Genomic DNA, 27,450 nt, shown 5'->3' with positions numbered 1-27,450 from the left:
AATTCATATCCTTACAAGAATATCTAAACGTAATATACATCGTTCACTAATATTATACTTATTGTGGAATGAAGAATTCGTTAGAGTGGAGAGAACAGATTCTTCGAGTGAATAATAAATCACTAAATGAATCTTACGAAGTATAATTGAAAATTGTTTGTCGGTTGTCATTTAGCTTACTACGGAATATCAAAGCCGCTAGATCTAAATAACAATTTGACTGGCCGATCATTCAAGATTATATATACAAAACAAAATAAAAGCAGAAAGAGAACGAAGACAAACAGAGTCATCATTATTATCATAAATTTCGTGATATTTCTTTCGGTGTTATTAACAGGACCACGATCATTCATACTATTGATAGTAATTAATTTTTTTCCCTGTAATGTATAAGACAATACTTAGTGTAATAAACTGTATATTATATATCATAAGCGTAGATTACAAGCCGTCATAAGCAAGCTTGTTGGTGAGAGCCAGAGCATTGCTGCACAAGTGCATACACCTGGTCGCTTTCCTCTTGATCATCCTGACCGTCGATGATTTACTCATCGTCTCCTCAAATCCGTCGAGACACGTGTCCTCATCCGTGAGTGCAGCGCTTAGCCACGTGGCGAGATCGCTCATCTGCTGCTGAAACTGGTCGGCGTCAAGTTTCCGGAGAACGGAGAGAGACTGGTAAAGATTGTCGAGGGAGTCAACGTAGAGCTCCCGGCAATCCGACAACGCGATCCTCTCGCGTTTCCCGACCGCTGAACTATTCCGCGTTTTGAGCAAGAGTCTCAGGATCCGTTTGGTGTCGGTGATGGTCACGGCGACGCCAGCTCGGGCCCACTTGCTCGAGTTGTTTTTAGCGACGATTGTAAACGGCCAAAGCGTTCGGAGGCAGAGTTGTTTGTATCGGGTTACGTTACACGCGTCTTTGACGTACCTGCTGTACCGTGGTACAATAGAGGCGTTTGTATCGTCTGTGTAGTTGCGGGTGGAGGCTAAGGACGGTTTTGGGCTAAGCGCCAGAAGGAGAAGAGAGAGGAGAGTATACATGATCAGATAAGAATTCATGTGTGTTTTGTTTATAGGTTATAAGTAGAAGACAATATCCAAACTTGTAAGAATATATTTTAGACTGAGAGAGATAAGAGCTAGGGACTATATATAATATATAGCTGAAAGGACCTGCGATGGGATTAACTTTCGTAATTAAGGATCTAAGTTTTAACCTTCTGAATCAAGATACAACAACAAGGACGTGGAACTGAAGTTTTAGAGCATGGAAGGGGCGGTCCATTTGTAGTAATCTAAAAGCCATTTTTGGGTTTAGGTCTATGGTGTAGTTTTCAACTTCGATTTTCAGTATCTTTTACCATAAGTAGTAGAACTACCACAACCTCCTAAAACTATATTTATTTCTTTTTAAGAATAAAACAATATTTTGAGTTGCTTACTTGTTTTGATTTTTCCCATTTATGCTATATATATAAGGAAATTGACAGGATAAATCACTGCATAACTTTACATAGTTAAAAGCTTAATAATAATTTTGTACAGATATGATTAATTTTGTATATATTCATGTACTATAATAACCACAGATTAATGAATAACTTAACAAAAAGCATTTAAAAGATTGTGATGATAGTGGGAAAAATAACTCAAAGTAAACTATGATAGATTTATCATATTTTAAAAATGTAGATTTAGTATCTGAGGATGGGTATTATTGGGCATACGGGATACCAATAGAATTAGTAAACAAAAGAGGCTAATCTAAAGAGGGTTGCAGATGAAGCAAGAGAAAGGTGAGAAGCAATAATGAAAGTTAAAACACCATGAAAAGATCACTTGGATTGGTAATTCTTTAAGCTTGGTTTTTGATCCCTTAATCATTTAATGCTGTGAATTATTAAATTTTGATTATTGATTCTCTTGAAGCAAGAGGGAAACTTTAGTTAATTTAAGAACATTTTGGAACGTGGAGTTAGTTTCACAATTATAGCTAAAGACTTGGGAGGTCCGAATCAATTCATTCAATACCGAAAAAGGACCGGTTACAATATCGTTGTCTTAACCGGTTGATTCACATTAAATATTTGATGTGTTTCGCATTGAAAATGATTGAGCCCACTTAGTTATTTTTATATAAAATGTTAGCCCAAATCCTTGGCCTAACCACATTTTGATGTGCCGTGCATCTCTGCTACTATAATATAATAATAATAATATCGGCAAGGTTTGTTATGAGTTTGGTTCGTATAAAACAGAAACATCTATATAAGATTTCAGGTAGAAATAGAAGAGATCGTTACAAAACCAAAATGCCGTGTAAAGATTGAGCTCAATGATCGGGTTTGAAACGAAGAGGAAATGTATGAGAAAATGAAGGAGATTAAACCAATGGATGATAATGATATCATATGAATACGAAATACATGAATATACAAATTTGACATTAGATAGCATGACTGCAAATATGTTTAGAGCATAACAAGCATTAACGTATTATTATTATCGGTATAAGAACTAGGCTCTAGCTACCAATGAATGACTAGGAGAGTTTTGGTTCATGATGGTCAAGATGCCACTCTCTATGTTTTATGTGAAATGATAAAAACGGTATGAGTGATGGATGATGTGTATCTCCTACTGAACATTCGTCTACAAGCAAGAATGGAGGAGTCACTTTAATAAAAGCTCATGCATGAAACAAGACAAAGCAATCATTTCAGGACACAGAGCGACCATTATCTACTCCAGTGGGAGTTGATAGTCTTAACAAGTTTCAGACAATATTTCCGAGATTCACAAAAGTAAAAGCCATCTAGAAATAGCTAAAGAGGGTTAATAGACGACAGAGACAAAAGTATCACAAAAGTAGACTCCTTTTCTAACACCATAAGGTCATTGGTTGTGAAGAGAGTTGTGAAGGCCAGAGGTGTACTCACCAAACTGGGTGTCAGTAGGTGGATGGAGATCAAAGACGTACGAGACTGGTCTAGAGACTAGCATAGGCTTCTGGATGGTGACAGTGTCTGAAAATTCACCGAAGATCACTGAATTGTGCGGGAAAGACTCTCCAAGGAAGAAGAAGCTGTCTCTGGCTAGCTTCTCAACCTTATTTAAAGATGAAAGCAATCAATAAAAATGAATGAGAGTAGACAAGCAAAACAATCGGAGAACCTGAAAGCAACAAGACAAATATTCTACCTGTAAGTTTGAGAACATGATGTTGTTCATAGTCAGAACTACTCGGATATCGTAAAGACCATCGCCGAGTATTCTGATTGCCATGTACTCGAAGAAATTCTGCACAACTGCTTTCTGTTTCTCAGGAGTTTCGCCATAGCTGTCTGGGTTAAGGAACCACAGCACGCATGTCACTTCATTCCATGGGATTGCGTTCTCCTCTCCTGCTTTTGAGATGATGGTTTCGTAAGGATGACTGAGACCCCAGAAGATTCTTGTGTCCCCAAGTGAAGAATCACAGAAAAGCGTCTCTGAAGAAGATGACGTGGAGAGTATTTTCCAGGATGGATAACGGTGGGCTATACTTGAAGTGAAATGCATGTCAGAGTCATCGAGTACAAGAATGCATCCCTCAGAAGAAGTTGGAAACAAATCCAGGAGAGGCGAAGTGGAAGAGTCATCTTCTTCTGGAAGGCATGGGGGAGTAGAATAGGATTGTGTTGTCTGTCTTCGCATGGCATGTGAAAACATACAAGATTCTCCGTTCCGACATCCCTGCAAAAACGACTCTCATAAGCAGACAATCTGAGGATAACAATCCAACTAGGACGGTAACAAAACAAACCTGCGATGACGTGAAGAATCTGCAGGCTGGTCTTGTTGACTGAAGAGTATGAGAGAACGGGCATTGGTCACCTCGATTGCAAAATCCATTAAGAAAATATACGCAGACTGGGGCCTCTCCATTGTCAGCGTAAGCCTCAGGTTCGATTGCTCCATGGCCATTATCAGATATTGTGCCCTGCGTTCTTATCTACGGCAAATATAAACAGCAAAAGATCAATGTGCTGTAAGCAAGTAAGCGCCAGTGCTATAAAAAGGAAACGAGGTCGGCAAATGAATACCTCTTTGATAATATTGGCCATGTTTTTTGCGATGGCATTAGCTTGGAATGCGTTAGGAGGAACAAACGGCAGCGATATACATTTTCTTGTTTCAAGGGGAGGTTGATCCTCAGAGTGTTGATATCTATCCCCAGAGGCTTGGCACTCAACACAGCATGTGTGATCAAATTCATATGGATCGTAATAGGTTGGGAGAGAATCAGAAGAGCTAATGAATTGAGGTCTGAAACGATGAATTGAGCTTAGTGTATCTTCATCTGTAAAACCGGTAAAATTTCAATAAAGAGGGAGAAATAAATAAAAAGAGCAATTAGCATGTTGATCTATAAATTGTTTTCTATTAGTAAAATGGAAAGCTTATCAGAAACGAGTAGGTAACAAACTTACACATCTCAGATACGTGATTGAACGATGACCGGGAAATATTGTGGAAATCACACCACTCTTGTTCAATCACAGGAAGTATCAACTTGACATCTTTGTCTTTTTCTTTCGACAATAGTTGTTTTAAGCTTTCAAGACGATGCTTATCCTTCAAGGAAAAAACATTAATAAGATCATCAAGAATAAAGGCTAATTCTCATAGGGAATATGATGTAACTATTTTATTACCTTAAAGACACGCTGCCAAAACTGAAACGCACATAGGTTCGCCATGAGTACCATCTCCCTCCGGCCACCAGAAATGGTCTTGCTGCTCTCTCCACAAAAATAGTGGTCAACATACTCCAAAAACTGTAAAAAAAGACATAGGTGTCGATGTTAAAACTATGATCAAAAAGGCATGCAGAATTGCAGATAATTCACCAAGAGGAAACACCTGTGCATCATCTCCAAATGGATGATTGATAGGAAGCGGTTGGGTATCCATCAAGACACCTAACAGAATCCCTTCTCTTAGCATTCCCATTTCGCCAAACTTGACGACGAGAATGGACGCATCAAAGGACAATGGAAAGCTGGCAAGCAACCTTCCATAAAATGTTGGCTCGTAGCGTCCCCTAGGAGATTTCCGCAATGCTTGTATGCTTAATAGCATACTCAAAGCATCATCAATAACTTCTGGGTTTGGTGGATCCATAGCTTTTCCCAGCAGTGCTAAGATATAGAAAACAATTACACTCAAAAGCATCATATATACTGTCTTTTAGTCCCACCCTACTGTATTCATAAATCATATAAGCTCCCATTTTCTAAGAATAAATGAAAGAATATTTCCACCATAACCATTTAGCTTCATCTAAGGTACCTCACTGTTAATGTTCAATTACTATCCCTACAGAGCATTCATACGGGTAATATGCAATAGGAAATTGTTATGATAAGTACTTTTGCAGTATCAGTACACCTAGCAAATCTGACTGTTCTTACTAGTTCTCAGGGAATCCAAGTCTGACCTCGTCTGTTAAGAAAGAAGTCAAGCATTCTCTAAAGGATTCTAACACTATTACCGTTTGCATCGTTAATGGCTCTGGATTCTGTGCAGCAAATGTGGAGAACTTGTTGTCTCAATGACAGCTGAAGTATAGCTGGGGTCTCATGCTCTTCAAGCTTGTTGAAGAATGCACTCGGCACCAGGCGATAAACCTCACCATCACATGTTCGACCTGTCCTCCCTCTACGCTGCTCGGCCTATAAATCCACATAACAAACCTAAATTTTAGGACATCCGCTTTTGATCCACTAATGGTAAAGTCCGACAATACCTGAGATCTAGAGACCCAAACAAGCTGAACTGCATCTCTTTTCCTGGATGCATCCCAGAACACTTGCAGAGACCGGCACGAGTCTATGACATAGGCCACTTTGGGTATTGTCACTGAAGATTCCGCAATATTTGTAGCCAATATTACCTGAGAATAACAGTTAACGTTTAAATGATAAGTCCTCTAGTACAACGACATTTTAACTGTTAGTTAAGTTGAAATGGACGGTAAAATTTTATCATCTCATCAAGTACAAAACTACACTAGCCAACGTCATTAACCAATATACTCAACAAAACGATCCCTGAACTACAAGATGTTTAACACCCTACACGTGAAAATACATTTGTTTGCATCACTCTTAAATGAAGATCTTCTCTAGTTACTTAAATTTCAGTTGAGTCCTCTCACCTGCATGTCACAGATAATGCAAAGAAGAAGAGACATGGAAAGTTAAAAGAGAAACCTTGCGACGGGATCTGCATATCTTCATAGCCGCCAGAGCTCGTTCGGTGTCAATGCTTCGGTGCAGTATGTGAACCTCAAAAGATGCCCGAAATGGTTCCAATTGATACCACTGCTGCTCAAGTGAGTAGTATGTTGGAAGGAAAACCAAAATACTCTTCTCAATGTCTGGTTCCTTTCCATGAATATGTAAGATGAGATCATGAATAAGATTCTGCAGATCCGGTTTGATTTCAGTATCAGCTGAAGAAGGACTTGGACCAGGACAGTAAGCTGAAAAATCAGAACTCACACCAAGCAATCCTGCAACCTGCTTCATGAAACAATGTTGTATTCAATTAACTGGGAGAGGCTCACAATCAAATAAGAAACCAGGAAACAAAGTCATACATCTTGGTCCTTCCACTGATACTCTCATGGATGCAGAAAATTTGTTATTTTTATCAAGGGAAAGTGATAGTCACCAACCAGAAATAGTTTTAATTGTTTTGTTTATAACATTATGCTTCTAAGCAGTGCACCAAACAATTTAAATCACTTGTAGTAGTAAGCATACTTTGATAAGCATGATATTCTAGTTCGCTAAAACTGTAACTTATTTTGAATCCAAGATTGAAATAACATGATTCTAATTTGTCATAACGGTGTTAGCTCATCTCATAGGGATACAGATGAAGCAATGTCCTCCAACAAAGGAAAAAAAGATAACCAACACTAGTGACTTATAAGAAGCCACAAGTGGAAGAGAATGAGTCGGATGATTAAGTCGTTTCCTAAGAGGAACAAATGTCAAATATAGTTTCAAAAAGTTTAACCTGCTCAAGATAGAATACTCTTCTCTGGAAAATTGTTCTCTGATCAGGACTAGGAATAGCGACCACTTCAACCCGTTCACCCCTGCCGAGTTCTTTAAAGTAATCTCTGTATCTTGTTATATCAGCAGTTGCAGACATTAAGACAACCCTGCAAAAAAAAGAAAACATCAGACGTGATTGCAAATGGAACTTTACACGGAAGACTTAAGAAGTTTAAAAAGAAACAAGATGAGAAAATAGAAAGGGGTTGTAACCTGAGGTCACTATTCTTCATGAGAAACTGCTTAACACAGACAAGGACAAGGTCGGACTCCACGGATCTTTCATGCACTTCATCAAGAATGATGACCTTGTACTTAAGTGCGCTCAAGCCCTTGTCTAGCATTTCATCCAGCAAAACTCCAGCAGTTTTGAACACAATTTTCGAGCTGCATCCAACAAAAACAAGAAAAAAGAAGATAATAGAAAATAGTGTATTATAATGGAATCGATCAGTCATGGGGATATGATGCATACATTACATACCCTTGAGAGAGGATCTTGGAGTGACCAATGTGGTAACCAATTTCATCGCCTAAATCAGAGTTGCGAGATTTAGCAACCATCTTAGCAACAGCAACAACCGCAAAACGGCGAGGCTGTGTACAGAGGATGGGTGACATGTTTGCTTCCAGAAGGTACTGTGGAACTTGCGAACTCTTCCCTGCACGAGCGCAAGGGATGAGATCAAATGGAAATAGAGCTGTTCATTACTATTAAAAAAAAGAAAAACAGTTGATAAGGCAGTGTGAAAGCTATATATTGCCCTAAAAGTAAGACAGAAGCGAATCTAATGAACCATCCATCCAAAATCGCTAGTAATATGAGTTTATTATACAAATACACTACGAGAAAACCAAAAAAAATAAAAAAGGAAAAAAGAACTGATCATCGGAACCAGAATCAACGCCGAACGAAAAAAAAAAAACTCAACGGCGACGCATAATGATAGTTGCAGTGAGAGAGTAACGAAGGAAGCGAAAGAGCGTACGTACCGCAACCGGGTTCGCCGACGATGAGGGTGACGCGATTCTCGAGGATTTTCTCGACGATTCTCCTCTTCATCGCCGCAACAGGAAGCGAAGCGAAGTTCGACGAGGGTAACGGAAAGGATTCCGAAGACGAGGATGGTGAAGAAGGCGCCATTATCGAGTGCTTCTCTGCTCCCTCACTCTTCGTCAGTAGTACGTACGCAGGCTAGCCCCAGTCGCTTCCTTCCTCTACACGACGCGGCGATGATCTGGTGCGACGAGTGTACGCAGAGCTTTGATTTGTAGTCAGCTTAATTTGACTTGCTCTGACTAGTCAAATGAGAGATCTCCGTTGTTGTGGGGAGGGTGTATGGTGCTCCACACACACTTGAGAGCTTCCCCCACGCAAAAAAAGGAGTGGGGAAAAGTGCCGCCAATGAAAAAGCCCATTAAACTATTAAAGTCCATTAGAAGGTGGAGAAAACGGGAGACTGAATCAATCAGAGGAGGAGGAGCATCAAATCAAAAATGGCGTCGGGATGGGGAATAACGGGGAACAAAGGGAGATGCTACGATTTCTGGATGGATTTCAGCGAATGCATGTCTCACTGCAGAGAGCCCAAGGACTGCTCTCTTCTCCGTGAGGATTACCTCGAGTGCCTCCACCATTCCAAAGAGGTTCCCTTTCATTTCATTTTATGATGGCCTGATAATTACTGTTTCCGATGATGATCACGGAGATTCGAGTAATTCCAATTAATCCTAGATCGGGGGGTTTCCTTTGACTTAGGTGCATCATCTATCTTCATGCTAGATTATATTGTAAACTGCTTCCTCTTGTTCTGAAATGTGAGTAAAGAGTTTTTCATATTATTCACAATTAATCAACTCATTTGCTCACACATTGGAACATAAAAATGCCCTTGTGTGTTTCTTTCTCTATACAAATAGCTCTGCCTGCATATGTATCCCATCACAGAATCCTGTTTTAAAAACAATGCATTAATGTAAATGGGCTCTCTTACATTATAAATATTGCTGCTCATCTCCCTAGTGTTGTTAGTAGTGTGACCAGTTAGAGAATAATTTAAGCGTAGCAGTTGCAGTTGATTCCTAAGTGAACTGATACTGAGCGGCATTTGTTTGTTTGCAGTTTCAGAGAAGAAACAGGATCTACAAGGAGGAGCAACGTAAACTAAGGGCAGCCTCTAGGAAAGGTGAACAAGTTGTGGATGCTACTCATACACATCACTAGTCACCAATCTTCCTCCAAGTTTGCTTCTTCATCCCCATCCCATCCCATTCCAGACAAGAAGAATAAATCCAAGATTTTGCATCTTGTTTAGAGCCGAATCTCAAAAAACACTGGTCTTTTTTCTCTTTAAATGATGTTCTGCTTTCTTTTTTCATGTTCATTTGTCTCAAACTTTGGAGTTGCAAACATACCTTGAGAGACGTATCTATACTCTTTTCAGACACCTGACATTATGGATATCTGCTCTACTTTTATTCAATTCAACTCTATCCAACCAACCACGAAACTTATTTAACTGCTTCATTTTTGGCAAGATAAAGAATCGGTTGAATCTTCTGTTTAGTAACAACAATCCTTGGCAAGGCCACAATGTACATTGGAAACCAAGTTATAGTTACATCATAAACAAGTTTTGATCCATCAAACAAGTCTCCCAGTTTTTTTATACATGGTTGGTTCATACGCCTGGTAGAATTCTTCCACATGCAACTTCTCTCAGAAGTGTCTGTGCCAGAAGCTAGAGATTGTGCGGTGAATCGAGGGGATAGGGAAATGTGGAAACCAGTCTCTCTCCCAAGGATGAAACTGATCGCTTTCTGGTTCACGGTGTCCACCTGATGTGCTCGGTGGTTGAGGTGGTGGTGGATAAAGGAAGAATCCAACGTTCTGATCTGGCATGGGTAGTGGCTGCAATCCCCTTCTTGTCATAGAGACCAGAGGTGATGCGAGATTGGGACCATTAACATGATGTTGCCTTTGGTTATTATAAACATGATGCTGCTGCTGCGTGTGAAGGTGTTCACGCATTTGGGCACTGCTGCTTCCTTGTTGAGTGTTAATTGCTGGTGAGGTTCTTGGATTAGACCTGCATTGCCCAAATCCAACATAAGAAAAACATTCTTAAACTTGCTGCAAAAGTTGGGAAGATATTATACTGAGCTCTAGAATCTAACCGGTAACCGAAGAGAAATGGGTGTGGATGAGATATGCCCCGTGCTGCTGAGGAGTCGATTTCACCATCAATCACATGAGCACCTGGAAGAGAAAACGATGTAGAATGATGATGATGATGGTGATAGTGGGGAGCAACAGAGAGCTGGTGAAAGTGGTCACTAGAGTGGCTGTTCCAGGGATGGTCATCTGGGTTGTTGCTGTTATCGCTAGTTCTTGGAGTGGAGGCTGGGCCTGGTGCAACGTATGCAGGATATGAATGGTTCATAGCAACGGCATGGTGCCCATGGAACTCATTATGATCTAAAGAAATGCCATCTCAAATCATCAACGGTTTGGTAGCCAAAACGAAATGATTCAATCAACAGCGTCTAACAAACTTACATGTAGGGGCTGAAGGTTCAAGTTCCCTGAAACATACAGAAAAGAATAGGAGCAAAAAGGATGAGTATTCTCTGGAAGTAGCAAAAAGAGAGATGATAGGAGGGTGTTAGGCTTACTCGAATGAACCTGCTTGAGAGAGCTCACCAAAGGGGCACCAATGGACCCGATATTGCTGCAGAAATTTTGAGGATAAACGAGTTCATATAGTTGATAGAAGCAAGGGGGTCCCTTGTATATGATAAAGGAGCAGTTTTCAACGTAGAGGAAAAGAAAAGAAAAGTAGTGGAGCTGTTATTACCATTTCGGGATAGCTTAAAGCATACAAATCTTCTTCAGGGATCCAATCTTCCATGACAAACTCAGGAAACAGGCGAGTAGAGGCATTTGCAAAGAGCCACTGACCCTTTTCAACATTACGACAGTTAGGGCATTGCATGGTTCCTTTCATGTTGAAAGCCGATCCAATGCAGTCTGCAAGAAAACCAGAACAAAAGGCAGCTGAAGCTAAAAAGCCATCTATATATATATATATATGTGTGTAGCAACAATGGCTATTTAAGCGTTGCTAATAATATAATCTATACTCTCGTATGTTGATTGATTGATGTTCATACGAAATTTCACAAACAAATCTACCATTAGAGGATAATACACAAAGGGACAAGCCTTTTAAGTCATTGATTCATCAAAAAACTACACTTTGATTATGGTCTAAGTAAGATGAAATTGAATTGGATCCGGGAATCAATATAACCAGAAAACAACAAAATCATATTTAACCAATTCTGATAAGAGGAAATGCAAAAAAAACAACAACAACAAGAGACAGATCAACAAAAGGAAAGTTTGATTGGTCGGAAATGGAGGAAGTACCCAAATGGAATTGGTGACCACATTGGAGCTTAGCACTGGATCTGGAACCGTCGTCGACCACCAACTCGAGGCAAATCGAGCACGAGACTTCAACAAGAGACGAAGAAGAATCCTCGTTCCCGCGTTTTCCAGGGACATCTGCGGCCGAATCCGTCGATTGGTTAGCAATCCGGCGGTTGTTACGATCATAATCATCATCATTAGCTCCGGCCATGTCTCCACCAAGCCTCAATCGGATGGAACACAACACAACAAAAAAAATCTGGTTTTCGAAAAATGTCAAACAAAAATCATCTCCGTCGCTCTCTCCGAATTGGTCTGCCTTTTCGAAAGCCGATGCGGTAATAATAATCTTTTTACATATACTATATGTCATGTCTATCCTTGTTGAAAACCAGACAATGACATTGGTCTCACCATTTCTCTTTCCTTTTTTTTCTTGGACTCTGTATAGTTTTATTTTATTCCATGTACCTGAATCATTTAGCCAACAATATTTCATCCACAACAGTCTTCCCACTCGTATGAAGTTTTTTTTTTTTTTTAACTTATTTTTTCTAGTTGTTTGTATGTAAGCAGATAACCACAGTAGTACTATCAAACGTCAATATATAAAATAGTTTATGAATACAATAACCTATTTACACACGAATATATAGATTGGATCGTTTCACAATTTATTTCATTTCACCGAAACTGACGACTATGCAGATGAGACTTTGCTTTGACTGAGATAACAGCTTGGGTTTAGATCAGTGCTTGATCTTAGGCTTCTTCACGATCATCACCGAGCAATGAGCATGATGAGCACAGTAGTCGCTCACGCTCCCTAGAACCGCCCTGTGATACAAGTCAGGAATTAAAGCCGAGAAAAATAGTCAAGATTGATAATTGTGAGTATTATAAAAATTAAATACAAAAAGATATTATATACCTCTTGATAGCTCCATAACCATGGCTTCCCACGACAAGAAGAGAAGCATGGTGTTTATCCACAACATCGCACAGTATACTTCTTGCATCACCTTCAAAAACTTCGAACATAGCGCCATCAACCTACACGGAACAAACCTAAAGAATTAATGACTGAGAAGAAGATAATACATAACCAAAAATAGATAAATTACTTATACAAAAAAAAGAAAGAAAAAGACTATAGGGAGTATCTTAGCTTGAATGATGTAGAGATTCACAACAAATATAGCTCATCAAACATTGAAACATCATTTTATAAGCTCTCTTTATAATTATCCTTTATTATGAAATAGTCGAAGAATTAATGAGGAATACTTACCGATTTGCTCTGACAGATACCTTTAGCCATCTCGATAACCCTGGCAGCAATATGCTTCAAATCGGTATCAACATACGGCAGAACCTCCGCAGCTCCTAAAAAAAAGAAACCGCAAATGATCTATACCTGAAACAGAGAAACCTAGATAGAAGAAGACAGTTCCTAGCTAGCTAGTCAATCAAAAGAGGGTACCGGGACCAGCAAGACCAACGGCAGAGACGGCGTTAGGTTTGGCGTGGACGATGAAGAGCTTGAAAGGAAAATTAGGAGCATAAGGAGCGAAGAAACGATCGAGGGTCCACTCCAAGGCGTAAGTGCTCTGCTCGCTTTCGTCCATACCGACGACCATAACAGGTTTCTCCTCTCCGGTAGCCATGAAGAAAAATCGTGGTCTTGCTTTGGAAAGAAGAAGCCTTAGCTAGAAGTTTCCGAAATGTAGCAGCAGAGCAAAGAGAGATCAAGATCACGTTTATTAAAATGAGAAGGAGTTTGTATACAAGTACAACTGAAAGAGGAATGAATGCGATACTTTTTGATTACGTGGATGGTCCTCGTTACTTTATGCTCTATTTTGATTGGTGATTATTATATCCAACATATGCCTCCACCACATAATTTTCTTACGTACCCCATATACACCTACCTACACTTGTTGTTTTGTGATTTTAATAGGCGCTAATATATATGTATATCTATCTGTTTTATTAATTTTTTTCTTTCTTGTTGACTGATATTAGGTATAAATCACCCTAAACGTTAAATTCGGATATAAATCAAATTTAAAACGTTACCATCGTTAAACAAATTTGGTGGATTTTTTTTTTTTTTTTTTTTTTTGATAAGTATGTTAATTTCATTACCAAAGATAATGATACAAGAGATACATTAGGAGCTTGAAGATCAAACCTTATGCATCTAGGATTAGCTAATTAAAGCAAGACTCTTAGAAAGCTCCAAAAAAAGATAAAAAAGACTTTCACAGAGAAATAAGGTTTAATCATTTCCTAAGAAGTGATTAAAGCTTAGCTAAAACATGAAACCAAAACTCAAATGTCAATCCAGTAGTTCAAGGTTGAATCTTGATGCCGGAACCTGCACAAAGAGCCACGAACATTAGAGCAATCAGCCGGAGAATGAGCCTAGGAACCAAGGCTCATCCCGAAGGCGACTTCGAAAGGGTGCGACGCCGAAGCAGGGTTGACTAGATCCTGGTCCGGCTAGCACCGATGATGTCTACTCCAGACGCTGAAACAGCTCCAGAAGCCAAATCCGGTGGTTCCAGGAGACCCTAATCCAAAGAAGAGAAGCTAGCAGATAAGTGCGGAGCGATACAGGCGGAAACAAGCGGAGGTTCACGGCTCTCTACTCCGGTCCCTTCACACGAGCATCAACTGAAATATAAAATTACTTTTCTTAAACATGCATGGGGGCATAACTTCTTTATTTATTTTATGTATATTTGAATGTGTAGTAGTTACGTTATTACAAAACCAAATGGGTTCAAACGATAAAAATAGAGTGTGAGTGTTGAATATCAGACGCTTTAGAGATAATAATGTTAGGTTACAAATAAATCGAGAGAAAGTGGGAGAAGGAGGAGGAAGAGGAGACGTGGTGATGTGGTGGTGAGAAGTTTGTGCAAAGAACGACTTATTCTTCCCTTGCCTTGCTTCCTCCTCCTCCTATAAAACACCATGCACCACCATTCACCCCTTCAGATCCAAAATATCTTATAAACATGGGCGGTGGCATCAAAGTACACGGAGTTCCAATATCAACGGCCACAATGCGCGTTCTCGCTACTCTTTACGAGAAGGGCCTCGATTTCGAGTTAGTCCCCGTCGACATGAAAGCCGGTGCTCACAAGCAGGAGCCTCTCATCTCCCTCAACGTACGTACACAGCTTTGGTTTAGTTTGGTTTTCATCATCACATATCTGACCACTCTACTCTGCTCTTTCCTTTTTTTTCAGCCCTTCGGTCAAATCCCTGCTCTCCTAGATGGTGATTTGACGCTTTTCGGTTAGTTCTTTTTTTTTCTTTTTTTGTTTTAATTACGTGTTGGCCACGTATCAATGACACACATGAATTCATTTTGTTTTTTCAGAGTCAAGAGCCATCACAGATTACATAGCAGATGAGTACAACAACAAAGGCGAGAAGCTTCTCTGCCAAAGCTGCAAGAAACTCAAGGCCATCACAAAGGTTTGGCTTCAAGTTGAAGGTCAACAATTTGACCCTATCGCCTCTAAGCTAGCCTTCGAGCGTGTCTTCAAAGGCATGCTTGGTATGACCACTGATCCTGCCGCTGTGGAAGATCTCGAAGCTAAGTTGGTGAAGGTCTTGGATATCTACGAGGCCAGGCTCTCCAAATCCCCCTTCTTGGCTGGTGATTGCTTCACTCTGGCTGATCTTCACCATCTCCCAATCATCTATTACTTGATGGGCACCGACTCCAAGAAGCTCTTTGAGTCTCGCCCTAAGGTTAGCGAGTGGATCAAGAAGATCACTGCCAGGCCTTCTTGGGTTAAGGTTCTTAACCTCCAGAAGCAGTGAGATATGGTGCTTTTGTTACATCCCTGAGATTTTTCCTTCGTTTGACATAAATGATTTATTCCTTTGTTGCTTATTATCATTATTATTAGGTTATGTACCTCCTACTCTCTTTTTTGAAGTGTTGTGTGTTTTCTGTGCAATAAAACAGCGGAGATCATCTAGCTAAACAATAAGCATTAATATTCATTTACCGAACTTTGAAATATTACCTTGTACTTTTGCTTATATAGGCTCCGATTGGTGACATGTTGATTTAAAGTTGATTTACAATCAAAGTTATAACTTGATGTAACTCGCAGTAGAAACTATGTGGTAGAAACTGTAGATTTATGTTGTGAATTTGCAGAAAAAATATGAGTTGTAATTTTTTTTACTTATTGAATGGTAACGTTTTTGATGTATAAATTGCAGTATATGTATACATATATATATAAAATATAAATATCAGTAATAATAACATTTAACAATAATAACTTAACATGTTAACAAAAAAATTATACATAATAATTAATTTTATTATAAAATTGATTAAATTTAAAATATATTAAACTAAGTAAATTAAATTAAACTAAAATTAAGGAAATAAAGTAATATAATTATGTAAATATTCTACCAAAATGTACATATATATTTACATATAAATTTTTTTTTGACAACTTTTTTCTTGGGACAACATTTACATATAATTTAATGTATGTAAAAACCTTTAGTTACCAAATAGATTTAGCAATTAAATTATAGAAATAATCTTAGATAGTTTAAATAGAACTAATAGTTTATAAATGGACTAACTAGTAAACATCTATATAAAATAAATGTTCACGTGAGACAACTATGAATGCATTTTTTTTTTAAATGTTAAAGTTCAAAAAGTAACCGTATGATAACTGACTTAAAACCAAAAAAATACTAATTCCACTTCTAATACATGGCATTTTGTTTGATGTTGAGTTAAGACTAGAGTTATCAATTTTTTCAAAGGGTTAGCTCAAAATTGCAACTCATATATAATACATTGTAACTCAAAAAAATAAAAGTAACTCATGAATAGTAACATTTTTGAGTTACACCCCTAACTCAAACTTAATCAATGGTAACTCATGTCACCATTCAAAACCATAGTCTAGAAGCAGAGGCGTGGGCAAGCCATATATGGTTCAGTGGAAGAGTTCCCTGAGAAGCAGGCCGAACAAACGACCAAGTGGTGTAACCCTATTGTTGTAGCCTCCAGTACTGAATATATTAGCCTCATTGATCGTGGTCCAGAATTTGACGTGGCTCCCAAACTCTCTGAAGCAAACATCTGCGTAAGCAGTAAAGTCTTTGCTGCAATATTGGCAAAAAAAAGCAATTAGTGCTTCTTTTTTTTTTGTTTCCTGTAAAAGAAGCAAAGTAAAGTGGCACTAAATAATTCGGTGGTTGAGCCAACCTCTCCATACTTATCCTCGAGAGACTGAGGATGATCGTAGTGGTACAGTGTAACATATATGTGGTTCAATTCCTGTAGTACGCAGTAAGGTTATTACTTCAGATTCCAGTTAAAAGGAACTACAACCAAACACCGCAGAAAATATGAAGACGGGTCTCACCGTGGGTTACAAGTTCATGGATGAAGTTCTTGTAGAATTCTAGACCTTTCGGGTTAACAGAACCTCTTCCATCCAATTAATGAGACAATCAAGAACTCATGATCTTAATGGATTCCTTCCAGTTAAAGAAAATGGAAAGAGCTAGAGGAGCATAAGTTTAAGAAGATACTAACTGGGAATAAGCCTAGGCCAAGAGGTGGATAATCTGAATGCATCTAAGCCAGTTTCCACTACTAATCGTTAACAAAACCCAAAAAGCCTATGCAAACCAAACCGGAACACTTGCACAAAAAAAAATGCGCATCCAGGGAATCGAACCCTGGTCAGTACCGTGGGAGGGTACTATGATACCACTACACCAGATGCGCTTCATGTCTTTTGGCTGACTATATATTTTCAACACTAGAGGAAAACCAAATAACAATCATAATAATTGCATATTCATTTCAGTATTATCCGAATCAAGTTTTGGGAGACAGCGTACGTGGGGTTTCTGTCTGTTAGGAAGCCATGTTTACAGATCACATGGCATTTATCCATGATCCTGATAAGATTCAGTGCCGACAGAGCATGAAGACGGACCCGACAAAGTGGATGATGATGTAAATCAATACCATTAAAAGGGGATCATTCACAAATTATACCCTTAATAAAAATTGTAGTTTTTTCAAAAATACTCTTATTTTTACAAATGATTAATAAAATTCATTAATGACATTTAAGTCTTTTGATTTTGGGCCTACCGATGCACCTAAATGGATCTATAAATAATGAGTTTATATATATTTAAAAGATATACTAACTTTATATTTAATATAATTATAAATATATTATGAACTATAAATAAATTAAGAAACGTGAAAATTATTATTTTCTTAAATATACATATCAATATTCAAAATAGATCATTTAAATATTATACAGATTTTCAATACAAACCAAAATCCTATATCCTACACCATATATTATATACATATTTGAATATTATTTTTCCATGTATAATGTCATTTTATACATAATATTGATATGGAAATTACGAGTGTTCAAGTATATTTTAAAAATTATCTTAAAATAAAATTTTAAATCTAAAATAAAAACACAAACTTATAATAGGTTATTAATAACGAAAATAAACTAATATTTTCATATCAATAAGTTTTTTATATTATCATTTTTTATTTGGATAACATAATAAATTTTTATAAATTCTAAGGAATCACTAATTTATGTAATATTAAAAAAAAAATATGAGTAATTTAATCAATTTTTGTTAAAAGTACTATCAGATATTTTGTAACCGGATCAGTGGTATCAGATCGCAGGTTAATAGTAAGTTTTTGTGTTTTTACCAGGTTATATCAGAATTTTAATTAATAAATTTTTCATTAAATCCGAACCGGATTATATACAATGTATCAGGTTTATAGGTTCAACCATGAATCTAGGTCATATATGAAAACAAATCTTAAAACTCAAACATTATTATAGAACAACTACCATATTTCGAACAAATACTATATTTTGAAGATAAAAAAAACAAATGATAAAAACTCAATTGTTATAATTCAAAACAAAAATAATGGTAATTTGTAAATCAGTTTCGATTAGTAAATAAAAAACAAACAAACCCGCATTTTCTAAGCGCGGATCGAAATCTAGTCATGTAATTAAATTTGTAACTAACGACAGTTGGATCTTCATTTTTTGTAAAACAGATTGGACTCTTGTGTTATATGTTTGGGCCGGGAAACACGCTTCAAACACCCAATGAGTACAACTCTTCCTCAGAAGCCATGCCAGAGAATACAAAAAAAAGAATCCCACAGTAGCTTTTGTTTCAAGAGGGCTTGAGGATGATGATCGTCTTAAAATTCCTCAATATATTATAAATCATACGATATAAGTAACTCGGTAAATAAAGTTATATTATGTGACGAGAAACTGAAAGGAACTATAAGATATAGATAACTCGGTAAATGAAGTTTCTTATAACATTTTTTTATCAATCAGGTACTAGCATTACATGCCTGCTACTGCTAGCATTACAGCAAATCCGATCCCATTTGGTTATTACCGAATACTGATTAGTAAACTATATAGTCTCTCCGATCAATACATACGTTCGACATCAAGCGGACCAGGTTGGATCACGAGGGCTAAAGAAGGAACCGGTAACGTGGCCGTCCAAGAGCTTAAGCATAGCACTGTTGGACTTAACACATCTCGGCGTTTTGTACTGATTAAGCGATCCTCCTTGGCTTATTATCATATCCATCAGCTTCTCGAACGTTCCTGCCTTCACCACTCTTATCTCTAAAGGCCCCACCGATCTATCTCTCTTCCTGCATTGCCTGTATATGTAATCCAGCTCTTCCTCAACCGCAATGCAGCACTCTTCCATCAGCAGCTTCTCCTCCTCATCATCAGGTTCGAGCCATTGGATCTCCCAGAAAAGCACGTAGTGACCTGGCACTGATGAAGTATCCGCGTAGCTCGTGTACTCCGCGAGGAATGCCTTGTTTTCAAGCTTCTTCTTGGCCAGCGTGATGCTCCTGTGAAGATCTTCCTCGTTGGTTTTGTCTAAGTCGATGCTTAGAACCACGTTTCTCCTGCAGATAAACTTGAACTGTGGTGCTTTGTTGTAGAACCCCGCCACTTGAAGGACATCGCCAATTCTGTAACGGTACAATCCTGTTTCCATGCAAGAGTCAGAGCTGACTAAAAAAGAGAAGACAATGCCACCAGTTTCTTTACCTGCGAAGGTTGTGACGACGAGTTCATAGTAACGTCCGAGTTTGACGTCGACCAAGTCAACCACTTTGTCACAGGGGACGACTTCTTCGTCCTCTACGTCAAAAGAGAGAGTTCCGTTTTTGCCGAGAGGAATGAACTCGAAGTAGCACATGTTGGGCAAGAGCGTGAAAACGACGTCAGATGGCTTGGAGAGTGGCATCACGTTGACTCCAAAGTAAGTCTCGGAGGAAGCATACATTGGACAAACCAACGGAATCTTGCCTTGGCTAAAGAACTCAAGCGCTGGTATGTACTGAGCCATTGACCCTGTCACTACTGCTTCAATGAACTTTGCTTGAGGCCAGAGCTGACACAGAATCCCTTTCCACGACGGGCGTCCACAGATTTCTTCAATCTCGTCAGCTAAGTCAGGATTTGGCGACGCTAAAAGAGAAGACATCGCCGTCTGGCATCCTGGATCGGTGATCATGGGACTGAGATGACCGGTGCGGATGTCTTGGCAGAGCTGGCTCCATTTTCGCTCGAGATAAGAGATTGCACGGAGAAACGCAGAGGCAAAGACAGCTCCAAGACGCATGACTTTGTGACGGTGAATAAGAGCGGCAAGTAACTGACAGTACATGCTTTGGTTGCTGTCTTCACAAAGGATGGTTTGGATGGGACTGGTTAAGTCGTTGAATGGATCGTAAGGTCGGCACTGGAAATGTTTGCTCTTGTAGTAGGAGGTGAGGACAGTTCGGATTGGTAAACCACAAGGAGTTGATGTTTCTGCTTTCACGAAATTCAGGTACATTGTTTTTCCTTTGTCAAGTCCTTCTAGATACCTGTCAGTAATATACATATTACAAATCTCTGTCAAAAACAGAGGAGTAAAGAGAGATGATGGTAAAAGAGGTAAAAGAAAGAAAAGAAAAATCAGTAGTGGATATGAAAAGATTCTTGAGGTTTAGTGAGTGCTGTTCAAAATTCTCAGAGAATCTTTGGGTGGGGACATCAAAATGGCGTGTGTATAAAAGATGATGGATGCAAACTTTATAGTACATGATATGATACCACTAAGTTTCCACAAAAAGCAAACACAAAAACTCAAAGCAGAAAGCAAACTTCCTTAGTGAGCAACCTACTATGAAGATTTATTGGTACCACGGCCAGTACATCTATGCATGTGTATCCAGATTCCATATGTTAGTGCCTACAATGATTATGAAACCATATTCATATTGATTGAAGGAAGCCTATTGTTAACCTTTTTTAAAAATTTTTCCTTTTTTTTTTATTAAATATTTCCAGTGGATAATAACATGGAGGAATTGTGATGTGATGTGTACTTCCACTTCCATAGGTCAGATTTTGAGACATATCCACTATTCTACAACTACAGGAACAGTCCTAGTGGTTCTTTTATGGAATATGAGATCAGCCACTTTGTTTTTTATCAAGTTAATATTCATGCGCATGTAAGATGTAATTCCTTCTTCACTAATCACTACTCTTATAAGAGAACCAAGGAGGATGTTACAGTATATCAGGACTGGATATTAACAGGAAACATTGTACTAACTTGTTCGCGATTGGATTGATAAGATTGTAGACAAAGGTGCGCCGATCAAGATCTTCCGAAATGGTTGGCATTAGCTTCGGCTCTCCACCAGAAGTTCCTGAGCTGCAACATGCAAGCAATCAGATACATTTATTTAGCCATACACAAATTTATATTCAAACACAAAGGAAGGGGAGGCTGTTACTAAGAAAGAGATTCAGGCTAGAAATAGAAATCGACCTGCATAGTATCTCAGTGATAAGATGACCAGTAATAAGAGAAGAGTCTTCTCCATTTGCAATTCTCTGAATGTAAGGACAGACATCCTTGTACGTGATGATTGGCACAGAGCGTTTAAACTCCAGAACGTCCTTAGAGCCTTTCATGTACTTGCTCAAGTACTGTGCGTCCTTGTTTTGTTCCAGGATCCCACATAAAATGTTATCTTGAACTTCAGCAGCCTTCGAGGTGATCCTCTCGAGCTCTTTTAATGCATTGTCACCCTTGTAGTTGTAATCAATCTTCACTACATCCATTTTTAAGCCTTAACCAAAGACAAAACTAGAAGAAGACGAAAAAGGGATGAAGAAGAAAAGAGAGGTGATGATGCCTCAGGACTCAAAGCAAGAAGGTGTATTTATAGTGGGTTAGCCATATTTACATACCCAGAAATGAATATTAGCTTTGTCCTCAAAATATATCAGTTAGAGGAAAAGAGAAAGAAAAAAGGATGAGTGCTGATATCATCAATAATGCAAGCTCAGCTTCAAGGACAATACGTATAAGAAAACATGTACTTAAAGACACTAACAAAACGAATTGCGTCAACACATCGCTTCCCTCTACTTTTTACTTTGAACCAAATCTACCATATCAGTTTTTAGTTGACTTTGTGTCACATAACACCTCCTCCGGTCATTTACAGCACAAACAGGGAACCTTAAAAGCTATGACTATGATCAGCCTGAGTCATGTTACAGCTACGAAATAAGAGTCATTAACATTTCTCAGTAAGTGAAGAGACTGTGATCAACATGAGAATCAGTGAAGCAATCTCAACCATCCTTTTGTTTTATCAAGAAATCCCAAAAGGGGACCACAATCTTTTATGATCAACCACTATCATGATCATCAAGCTTTAGAACATGATGCGTTTGGTGCTCGCCGCATCTGATAAATTTAGCGGAAAGTCCACCACTAACTAAACAATTGCTGACGCTGCTCTGTCCCTCAAGAGGACCAACTCTAACCAGACATTGTGGAGGCTGTTGGGGTGGATTTTTTTTCCATATGCAGAAAGGTTAGTGACAAACAAAGCATACAAAAAGCTAAACTTGGATCTCTCTGACATTTTGGTGACTCAGTTTAGCATATATAATGTATCGCACTATTAACCCTTTTGCGAGTAATCCATGCATAGTGATTCACTTCTCACCATTCCCATAAAAACACAAAAGAGATATATCTAAGATTCTTTAAACTCAGATACTATTGGTTCACAGCCTTATCCACAAGCAGGATCTCTTCTCTCTTACAGATTCCCTGTTTAATTCTGAGGAGGATAAACAGCATACAACCAATAAAACTTAAATCTACGTTATTTAAATTTGAACCATGTAAATGCAAGAAACCATATATTGTAGAGACCCTGGTGAACCCTATGTCTAAGATGAAAAAGAGAAGTTAAAACAAGAAACATCATATGAAAATACATGACTGTTCTAATGTCACAATCAAACTTTTGACTCTATTAGTGACATATTTATTATTCCTGTGCAATTTGCGAAAAGGTTAAAAATATTTCACCTTTTCTTTGCATCTTTGCGTTAGTGGAATCTATGATCAACAAAAAAAGCAACAGACAAGATGTAATCAGCTGTAAGAAGAAGTTGTCTATCTAAGGCAAATTTGAAAGGTGTCTATGAACATTTTCAAGAGTTAGCATTTCCTATTAATTTCTCATGAGTGAAAAAAAAATTAGATTCAATGGATGCAGTATTACATGTATCAGGACTGTGTAACCACCGAGTCTTATCTTTATTAACAGAAAGAAAAATAAATGAAGAGGACTCATGGAAAGCAACAAAAATAAGTAAAAAATAAAAATAGGTCGACAAGGTTAAGCAAAAGCCAATGAAAATAAGCTCACGTCTTACTTATTCTGGTTTCAATTGCCAGCACCAACCAATGCTTTAACAGCAACAGATTTGAGTTTTCTATCAATATTTACCAGAAACATCACGAGACCAAGAAAGGGTTTCTAAAACTGAAAAACTCTCTGTTTACTTTCTTTAGGCAATGATCAACAGTACACGAGGACAGACAGTGACTAATGTAAACCAAGAAGAAATCCCTAAAGTGGTCATGTCCTAATCACTGTGGAGGTTAAGGAAACAGTTGTTGTATCCAAAAGTCCTTTTTCTTACTTTTTTTTCGCAGTTGATCACTCCAATATAGAAGTAATAACAAGAGAACAATTAGACGAATCAGCAGGAAGTGAACAAGGACAATAGTATTCATTCTTCATTGGATTTTCTTGGTTACACATACATGAGCAGACGACGTATAATAAGAAAACAGAAACATTGCAGTCGAGAATAAAAGATAAGTAACCCAACCCCTCGTGGTTATATTAGACAGAAAGTATCATGACCGAGATAACAGAATGACCTGGAGTCCTTAGTGAGATTCAGCTAGATCCAACTCCCATATCGGATTTGACTTGTCTTGGTCATAAGTCATAAATGAGTAGGTTCTATGCTACATGATCAAAATGCGAAGTTAAATAACATAAAATGAAAGAAAAGAGATTTTACCATATGGATTGAAGAGAGAAACAGAACAAGAGTGAAAAGTCTAATCAATCTCAACCATCTGTTGAAGAAGAACTAGCAGTTGCAATGAGACAGGTTATTCGTAAAGAAGCACATATTCTACAGCGCGTCAAATCAAGAAAAAAGCTGATTAAGAACTCAGTTTAAGAGCATAAAACGATTATGAAATATGAAGCACCAAGCCTTAAAGAAAAAGAAGCCATTCTTTTAGTACAGGATGCCATTTGAGAAAGACAAATCAAATTGTTCTTGAGATGAGAGCTTATGAAATACTTTATTTCCTTGGGGACATGACTTTCGAATCATTTGCGACCGCAGCAAATAGCTTCCGGGAAGAAAAGAACCAAAAGAAGTGAAATCATTTGTTTCATAAGTGACTTTCCATCTTTCTCCAACGCACACAAATAAATTGTTGCAAAAACTAAGGAGATTCCTTTTTTTTTTTTTTTTTTTTTTTTGTAACAAAACTAAGGAGATTCCCAATCAGATAATCTAAGCGTATTCGAGAATTCGCTTAGAGAGAAAAGTAGTAGCAAAGAGCGAAACCAAATAAGCATAACTGGTAAACGTTTAATTCAAGGAGGAAATAACACATGTATATTTGGACAGAAACAGAAAATCTTTTAGTATAAACCACCATATGATTAGCTTAACCCATACATATAACTGTAAATTCTTTAGCTAATATAAAAGGTTCACTTGTGCTTTTTGTGTCTCAGATTTGGTTTGAATATGTAAGGATAATCTGAAGGAGCAAACCAGAGACCCAATAAGACGGTCAAGTGTAGACCCATTAACAAAGCTGATGAGACTGGTGTTGATGGATAGACGTTCCAGCACAGCTCGATACCCAGGAACAATATCAAGCTTTTTTCAGTCAAAAAAAAGAAACATGAAGACGGGTTACTAGAGTTGTTTTTTTTGTTTTTAGTTGTGTTTACAGGTAATAATAATGCAGAGAGTGATTTACCGCAGCCAAGTAGGAAACGAAGTTCTCCATAGCAGATATGGCAGGGAATAAAAGTACCTAATTATGAATATGATCATACAAGTATTTGGGATTCTGAAATCAGGATTAAGCAAAAATGTCAACAAACAGAAAACTATTATCTTTTGTTACCATGAATAGAATTGGTAATGCAGAGAACGAGCACAAACAACGCCAATGAAATTCCCAACAAACATGGTCGTGACAATATCTGTTAATCCAGTGGAAAGCCCGTGAGTAAGGAAGGACACAGACGGATATAATGCTACAAGTAAAGTCAGTGGTTACGTACGTTCTTTCGCAAGACTCCCTGAGATTAACAAATCACTGAACGAGAGCGAAGACGGAAGCGTCAAGAAGAAACGCCTAGAACGCATGAAGCCTATAATCCCGCCTTCATGCCTAAGAAAGGCAACATAGTAAATTCCTTATAACAAAGATGCTATACACACAAAAATACAGCTGTTTTTGAGAGATGACTTTTTGAGCTAGTCAAAGAGTGTTTCTACTTACTTGCACCATTTATAATTTGCAAACGCCGCAAGGAGACATAGGTGAGCAATCAACAAGCACACTGCAAATTCTTTGGACACAAAAACTCGTTCTGGAACAAACTTGAAGTTAACAGACCTGTCGACAGCTCAAATCAGAGTTAAGAGATCACATGTTATATTCATATCCCGTTAGTAGCAAAATTTAGACTTAGCAAGAAGAGGGTGGAGAACAATACCAAAAGTGGATAAAAACACGTCCAAGATCAAAGGCGTTGGCTAGGTATGAAACCGGATATGCTAGCAGAAAGGGCAATCCCACGAGTATCTGTATAATCATTAAGAGACCAGTTGAATGGTAGTCCGTGCATTATCAAAGTTACATATAATTCGCTGGATACTGCAACTCACCAGTTAACAAGATTCCAGATTTCCATGGGAAAAAAAAAACAATTTGGTGAATAATAAATGGGACATGTAAGAGATAAAAGGTGAAACCTGAACAAGAGCTGCACTAGCTAAAGCAGATAGGACTCCAATTATATTCATGGCCTGTGAATAGCAAAACTTGAGATAAGAAGAATCAACGATAGGAGAATAATAAAGCAACTTCCACGGACCTTTAGGAGGAGAAGTAACAAAGGAGGAGCATACAAAAGTACATTCATCTTAATAGAGACAGCTCCGCTGTAAGTACACAAGGATAGAAAATTAATAATATTTAGACAAAAAAAAAAAAAAAAAACAGGAAGAAGCTTGCCTGAAAAGAAGCATGCCGAGATGCCATTTATGAGAGAGGAAGAAAGCGAGGGAAGCATGAAGGAGAGTCATGGCAAAACAATCATTAAAGAGACGGAGAACAAAGATGGAATGTATTCGCTTGGATAAACAGAGTAGAGATAGCGCCCACCATGGCACCTATAAGGAGAGAAATGTCATATAGTAGTAGTACTCCTCCTCATGTTGTTATATCATTAAGAAAGGCTTTGATAGTTGAATACCATACCACATCAGGAGTCTTGAGATAGATGAACAAGACGATGGACAGATTGGCAATGTAGAGAACACCAAAAAGAATCTGCACACAACATCAAACGAACGATTTGTTAAAATGCAGAGGCCGAGAAAGAGAGAGTCAATTTGAAGGTACCTGAGCAGGGTAGACTGCTCCCCCAGTCAAATTCTGGACAGCAGAGTAAACATAGAGGAAACCAGCCGGATAAACCAAAGGCCCAGTGTCGCCTTTCAAGCTCCCGTAGTCTCTCTCTCCCCCGAGGAACCCACTAACCTGCCCCCATTTTGTAAAATTTCACCAAGAGAGTTGACTTTGTATATTCTACTGGATGTAATGCAAACCTGTGACATGTACGCATCCCAATCGATCTTCGTGTCTGTTCAGTAAATTTAAAAAAGAGAGTGAGCTTAACACCCCCATGTCCAATTGCACATTTCGAAATTAAAAAAAAACGTAGGAAATTAGATCTGACATGGAACATAGGCGATGATAAGTGCGACGAGGATTGCATCAGCCACGATTAAGCCCAAGGCGAATGCAATTTTAGGCACATTACGGCTACGAGAAGCTCTTGATGAGCTCGCCTCCATTTTCGCCGGTGATTGAACGAACAATCGCCCCAGTCGTCGTCTGTCGTAAAGAATCCTGCGTACGCCGCGAAACAGACAACTAACTCTTAGTTTTAGCCCATAGTAAAGCCCAATTCACTCCTAACTATTGGGCTTATCATCTTTACTTAGTGACACGTGCGTGCCTACGCTTTATTACAGAGTCGAGTCATTATCCAAAACAAAACAATTTTATTTCCACGTGTACCACGTCTGTGTCAACTACCCGCCG

The 27,450-nt window shown here is 38.3% G+C and overlaps 8 protein-coding genes, 1 long non-coding RNA gene and 1 other non-coding gene across 12 annotated transcripts; 2 read left to right on the top strand and 8 right to left on the bottom strand.

The window, feature by feature from the left end:
* Positions 1–276: 276 nt before the first annotated feature.
* On the bottom strand, positions 277–1,372 carry LOC106450421 (pectinesterase inhibitor 6-like). The gene has a single exon (XM_013892069.3). The coding sequence runs from the start codon at positions 1,063–1,065 to the stop codon at positions 445–447; it is 621 nt and encodes a 206-aa protein (XP_013747523.2). The 5' UTR covers positions 1,066–1,372; the 3' UTR covers positions 277–444.
* Positions 1,373–2,659: 1,287 nt separating this feature from the next.
* LOC106450420 (DExH-box ATP-dependent RNA helicase DExH8) lies at positions 2,660–8,403 on the bottom strand. Of its 2 annotated transcripts, none has more exons than XM_013892067.3 (14): positions 8,112–8,403; positions 7,594–7,780; positions 7,332–7,505; positions 7,078–7,225; positions 6,264–6,572; positions 5,798–5,944; positions 5,543–5,723; positions 4,912–5,189; positions 4,704–4,826; positions 4,479–4,623; positions 4,092–4,348; positions 3,812–4,000; positions 3,208–3,741; positions 2,660–3,114 (listed from the first exon to the last, which is right to left on the bottom strand). In XM_013892067.3, exons 1-14 carry the CDS (start codon positions 8,260–8,262, stop codon positions 2,902–2,904), a joined length of 3,036 nt encoding a protein of 1,011 aa, XP_013747521.1. In that variant the 5' UTR covers positions 8,263–8,403; the 3' UTR covers positions 2,660–2,901. The 2 variants fall into 2 exon arrangements, with proteins under 2 accessions (XP_013747521.1, XP_013747522.1); XM_013892068.3 differs by having other exon boundaries at positions 7,603–7,780; positions 8,112–8,401.
* A 112-nt stretch (positions 8,404–8,515) lies between these two features.
* On the top strand, positions 8,516–9,601 carry LOC106450419 (NADH dehydrogenase [ubiquinone] iron-sulfur protein 5-B-like). Its single transcript, XM_013892066.2, has 2 exons — positions 8,516–8,765; positions 9,241–9,601. The coding sequence occupies exons 1-2, from the start codon at positions 8,616–8,618 to the stop codon at positions 9,340–9,342; spliced, it is 252 nt and encodes an 83-aa protein (XP_013747520.2). The 5' UTR covers positions 8,516–8,615; the 3' UTR covers positions 9,343–9,601.
* A 61-nt stretch (positions 9,602–9,662) lies between these two features.
* Positions 9,663–12,040, bottom strand: LOC106450417 (E3 ubiquitin-protein ligase RFI2). Of its 2 annotated transcripts, XM_013892063.3 has the most exons (7): positions 11,551–11,992; positions 10,976–11,148; positions 10,794–10,849; positions 10,678–10,703; positions 10,456–10,596; positions 10,296–10,377; positions 9,663–10,207 (listed from the first exon to the last, which is right to left on the bottom strand). In XM_013892063.3, exons 1-7 carry the CDS (start codon positions 11,924–11,926, stop codon positions 9,838–9,840), a joined length of 1,224 nt encoding a protein of 407 aa, XP_013747517.3. In that variant the 5' UTR covers positions 11,927–11,992; the 3' UTR covers positions 9,663–9,837. The 2 variants fall into 2 exon arrangements, with proteins under 2 accessions (XP_013747517.3, XP_013747516.1); XM_013892062.3 differs by having other exon boundaries at positions 10,296–10,596; positions 11,551–12,040.
* Positions 12,041–12,139: 99 nt separating this feature from the next.
* LOC106450418 (universal stress protein PHOS34) lies at positions 12,140–13,384 on the bottom strand. The gene is made up of 4 exons (XM_013892065.3): positions 13,037–13,384; positions 12,845–12,939; positions 12,485–12,606; positions 12,140–12,390 (listed from the first exon to the last, which is right to left on the bottom strand). The coding sequence occupies exons 1-4, from the start codon at positions 13,218–13,220 to the stop codon at positions 12,303–12,305; spliced, it is 489 nt and encodes a 162-aa protein (XP_013747519.1). The 5' UTR covers positions 13,221–13,384; the 3' UTR covers positions 12,140–12,302.
* Positions 13,385–14,557: 1,173 nt separating this feature from the next.
* On the top strand, positions 14,558–15,611 carry LOC106395161 (glutathione S-transferase F8, chloroplastic-like). Its single transcript, XM_013835676.3, has 3 exons — positions 14,558–14,735; positions 14,817–14,865; positions 14,951–15,611. Exons 1-3 carry the CDS (start codon positions 14,583–14,585, stop codon positions 15,397–15,399), a joined length of 651 nt encoding a protein of 216 aa, XP_013691130.2. The 5' UTR covers positions 14,558–14,582; the 3' UTR covers positions 15,400–15,611.
* A 780-nt stretch (positions 15,612–16,391) lies between these two features.
* Positions 16,392–17,723, bottom strand: LOC111215507. The gene is made up of 2 exons (XR_007339637.1): positions 16,829–17,723; positions 16,392–16,725 (listed from the first exon to the last, which is right to left on the bottom strand). It is a non-coding gene; the product is annotated as an uncharacterized LOC111215507 (long non-coding RNA).
* On the bottom strand, positions 17,286–17,356 carry TRNAG-CCC. Its single transcript has one exon. It is a non-coding gene; the product is annotated as a tRNA-Gly (tRNA).
* Positions 17,724–18,953: 1,230 nt separating the features above from the next.
* On the bottom strand, positions 18,954–21,910 carry LOC106450413 (putative indole-3-acetic acid-amido synthetase GH3.9). The gene is made up of 4 exons (XM_013892059.3): positions 21,523–21,910; positions 21,304–21,405; positions 19,743–20,566; positions 18,954–19,679 (listed from the first exon to the last, which is right to left on the bottom strand). Exons 1-4 carry the CDS (start codon positions 21,816–21,818, stop codon positions 19,117–19,119), a joined length of 1,785 nt encoding a protein of 594 aa, XP_013747513.2. The 5' UTR covers positions 21,819–21,910; the 3' UTR covers positions 18,954–19,116.
* A 2,743-nt stretch (positions 21,911–24,653) lies between these two features.
* LOC106450414 (dol-P-Man:Man(5)GlcNAc(2)-PP-Dol alpha-1,3-mannosyltransferase-like) lies at positions 24,654–27,301 on the bottom strand. The gene is made up of 13 exons (XM_013892060.3): positions 27,083–27,301; positions 26,952–26,986; positions 26,746–26,883; positions 26,602–26,673; positions 26,356–26,513; positions 26,216–26,282; positions 26,094–26,147; positions 25,835–25,923; positions 25,618–25,734; positions 25,397–25,506; positions 25,237–25,315; positions 25,087–25,143; positions 24,654–24,983 (listed from the first exon to the last, which is right to left on the bottom strand). Exons 1-13 carry the CDS (start codon positions 27,198–27,200, stop codon positions 24,812–24,814), a joined length of 1,266 nt encoding a protein of 421 aa, XP_013747514.2. The 5' UTR covers positions 27,201–27,301; the 3' UTR covers positions 24,654–24,811.
* Positions 27,302–27,450: the final 149 nt, after the last annotated feature.

Source organism: Brassica napus, chromosome A5 (assembly GCF_020379485.1).
Source record: "Brassica napus cultivar Da-Ae chromosome A5, Da-Ae, whole genome shotgun sequence".
NCBI classification, from domain to species: domain Eukaryota; kingdom Viridiplantae; phylum Streptophyta; class Magnoliopsida; order Brassicales; family Brassicaceae; genus Brassica; species Brassica napus.
The sequence above is the reverse complement of the archived record's forward strand: the minus strand, read 5'-3'. Positions and strand labels throughout refer to the sequence as shown.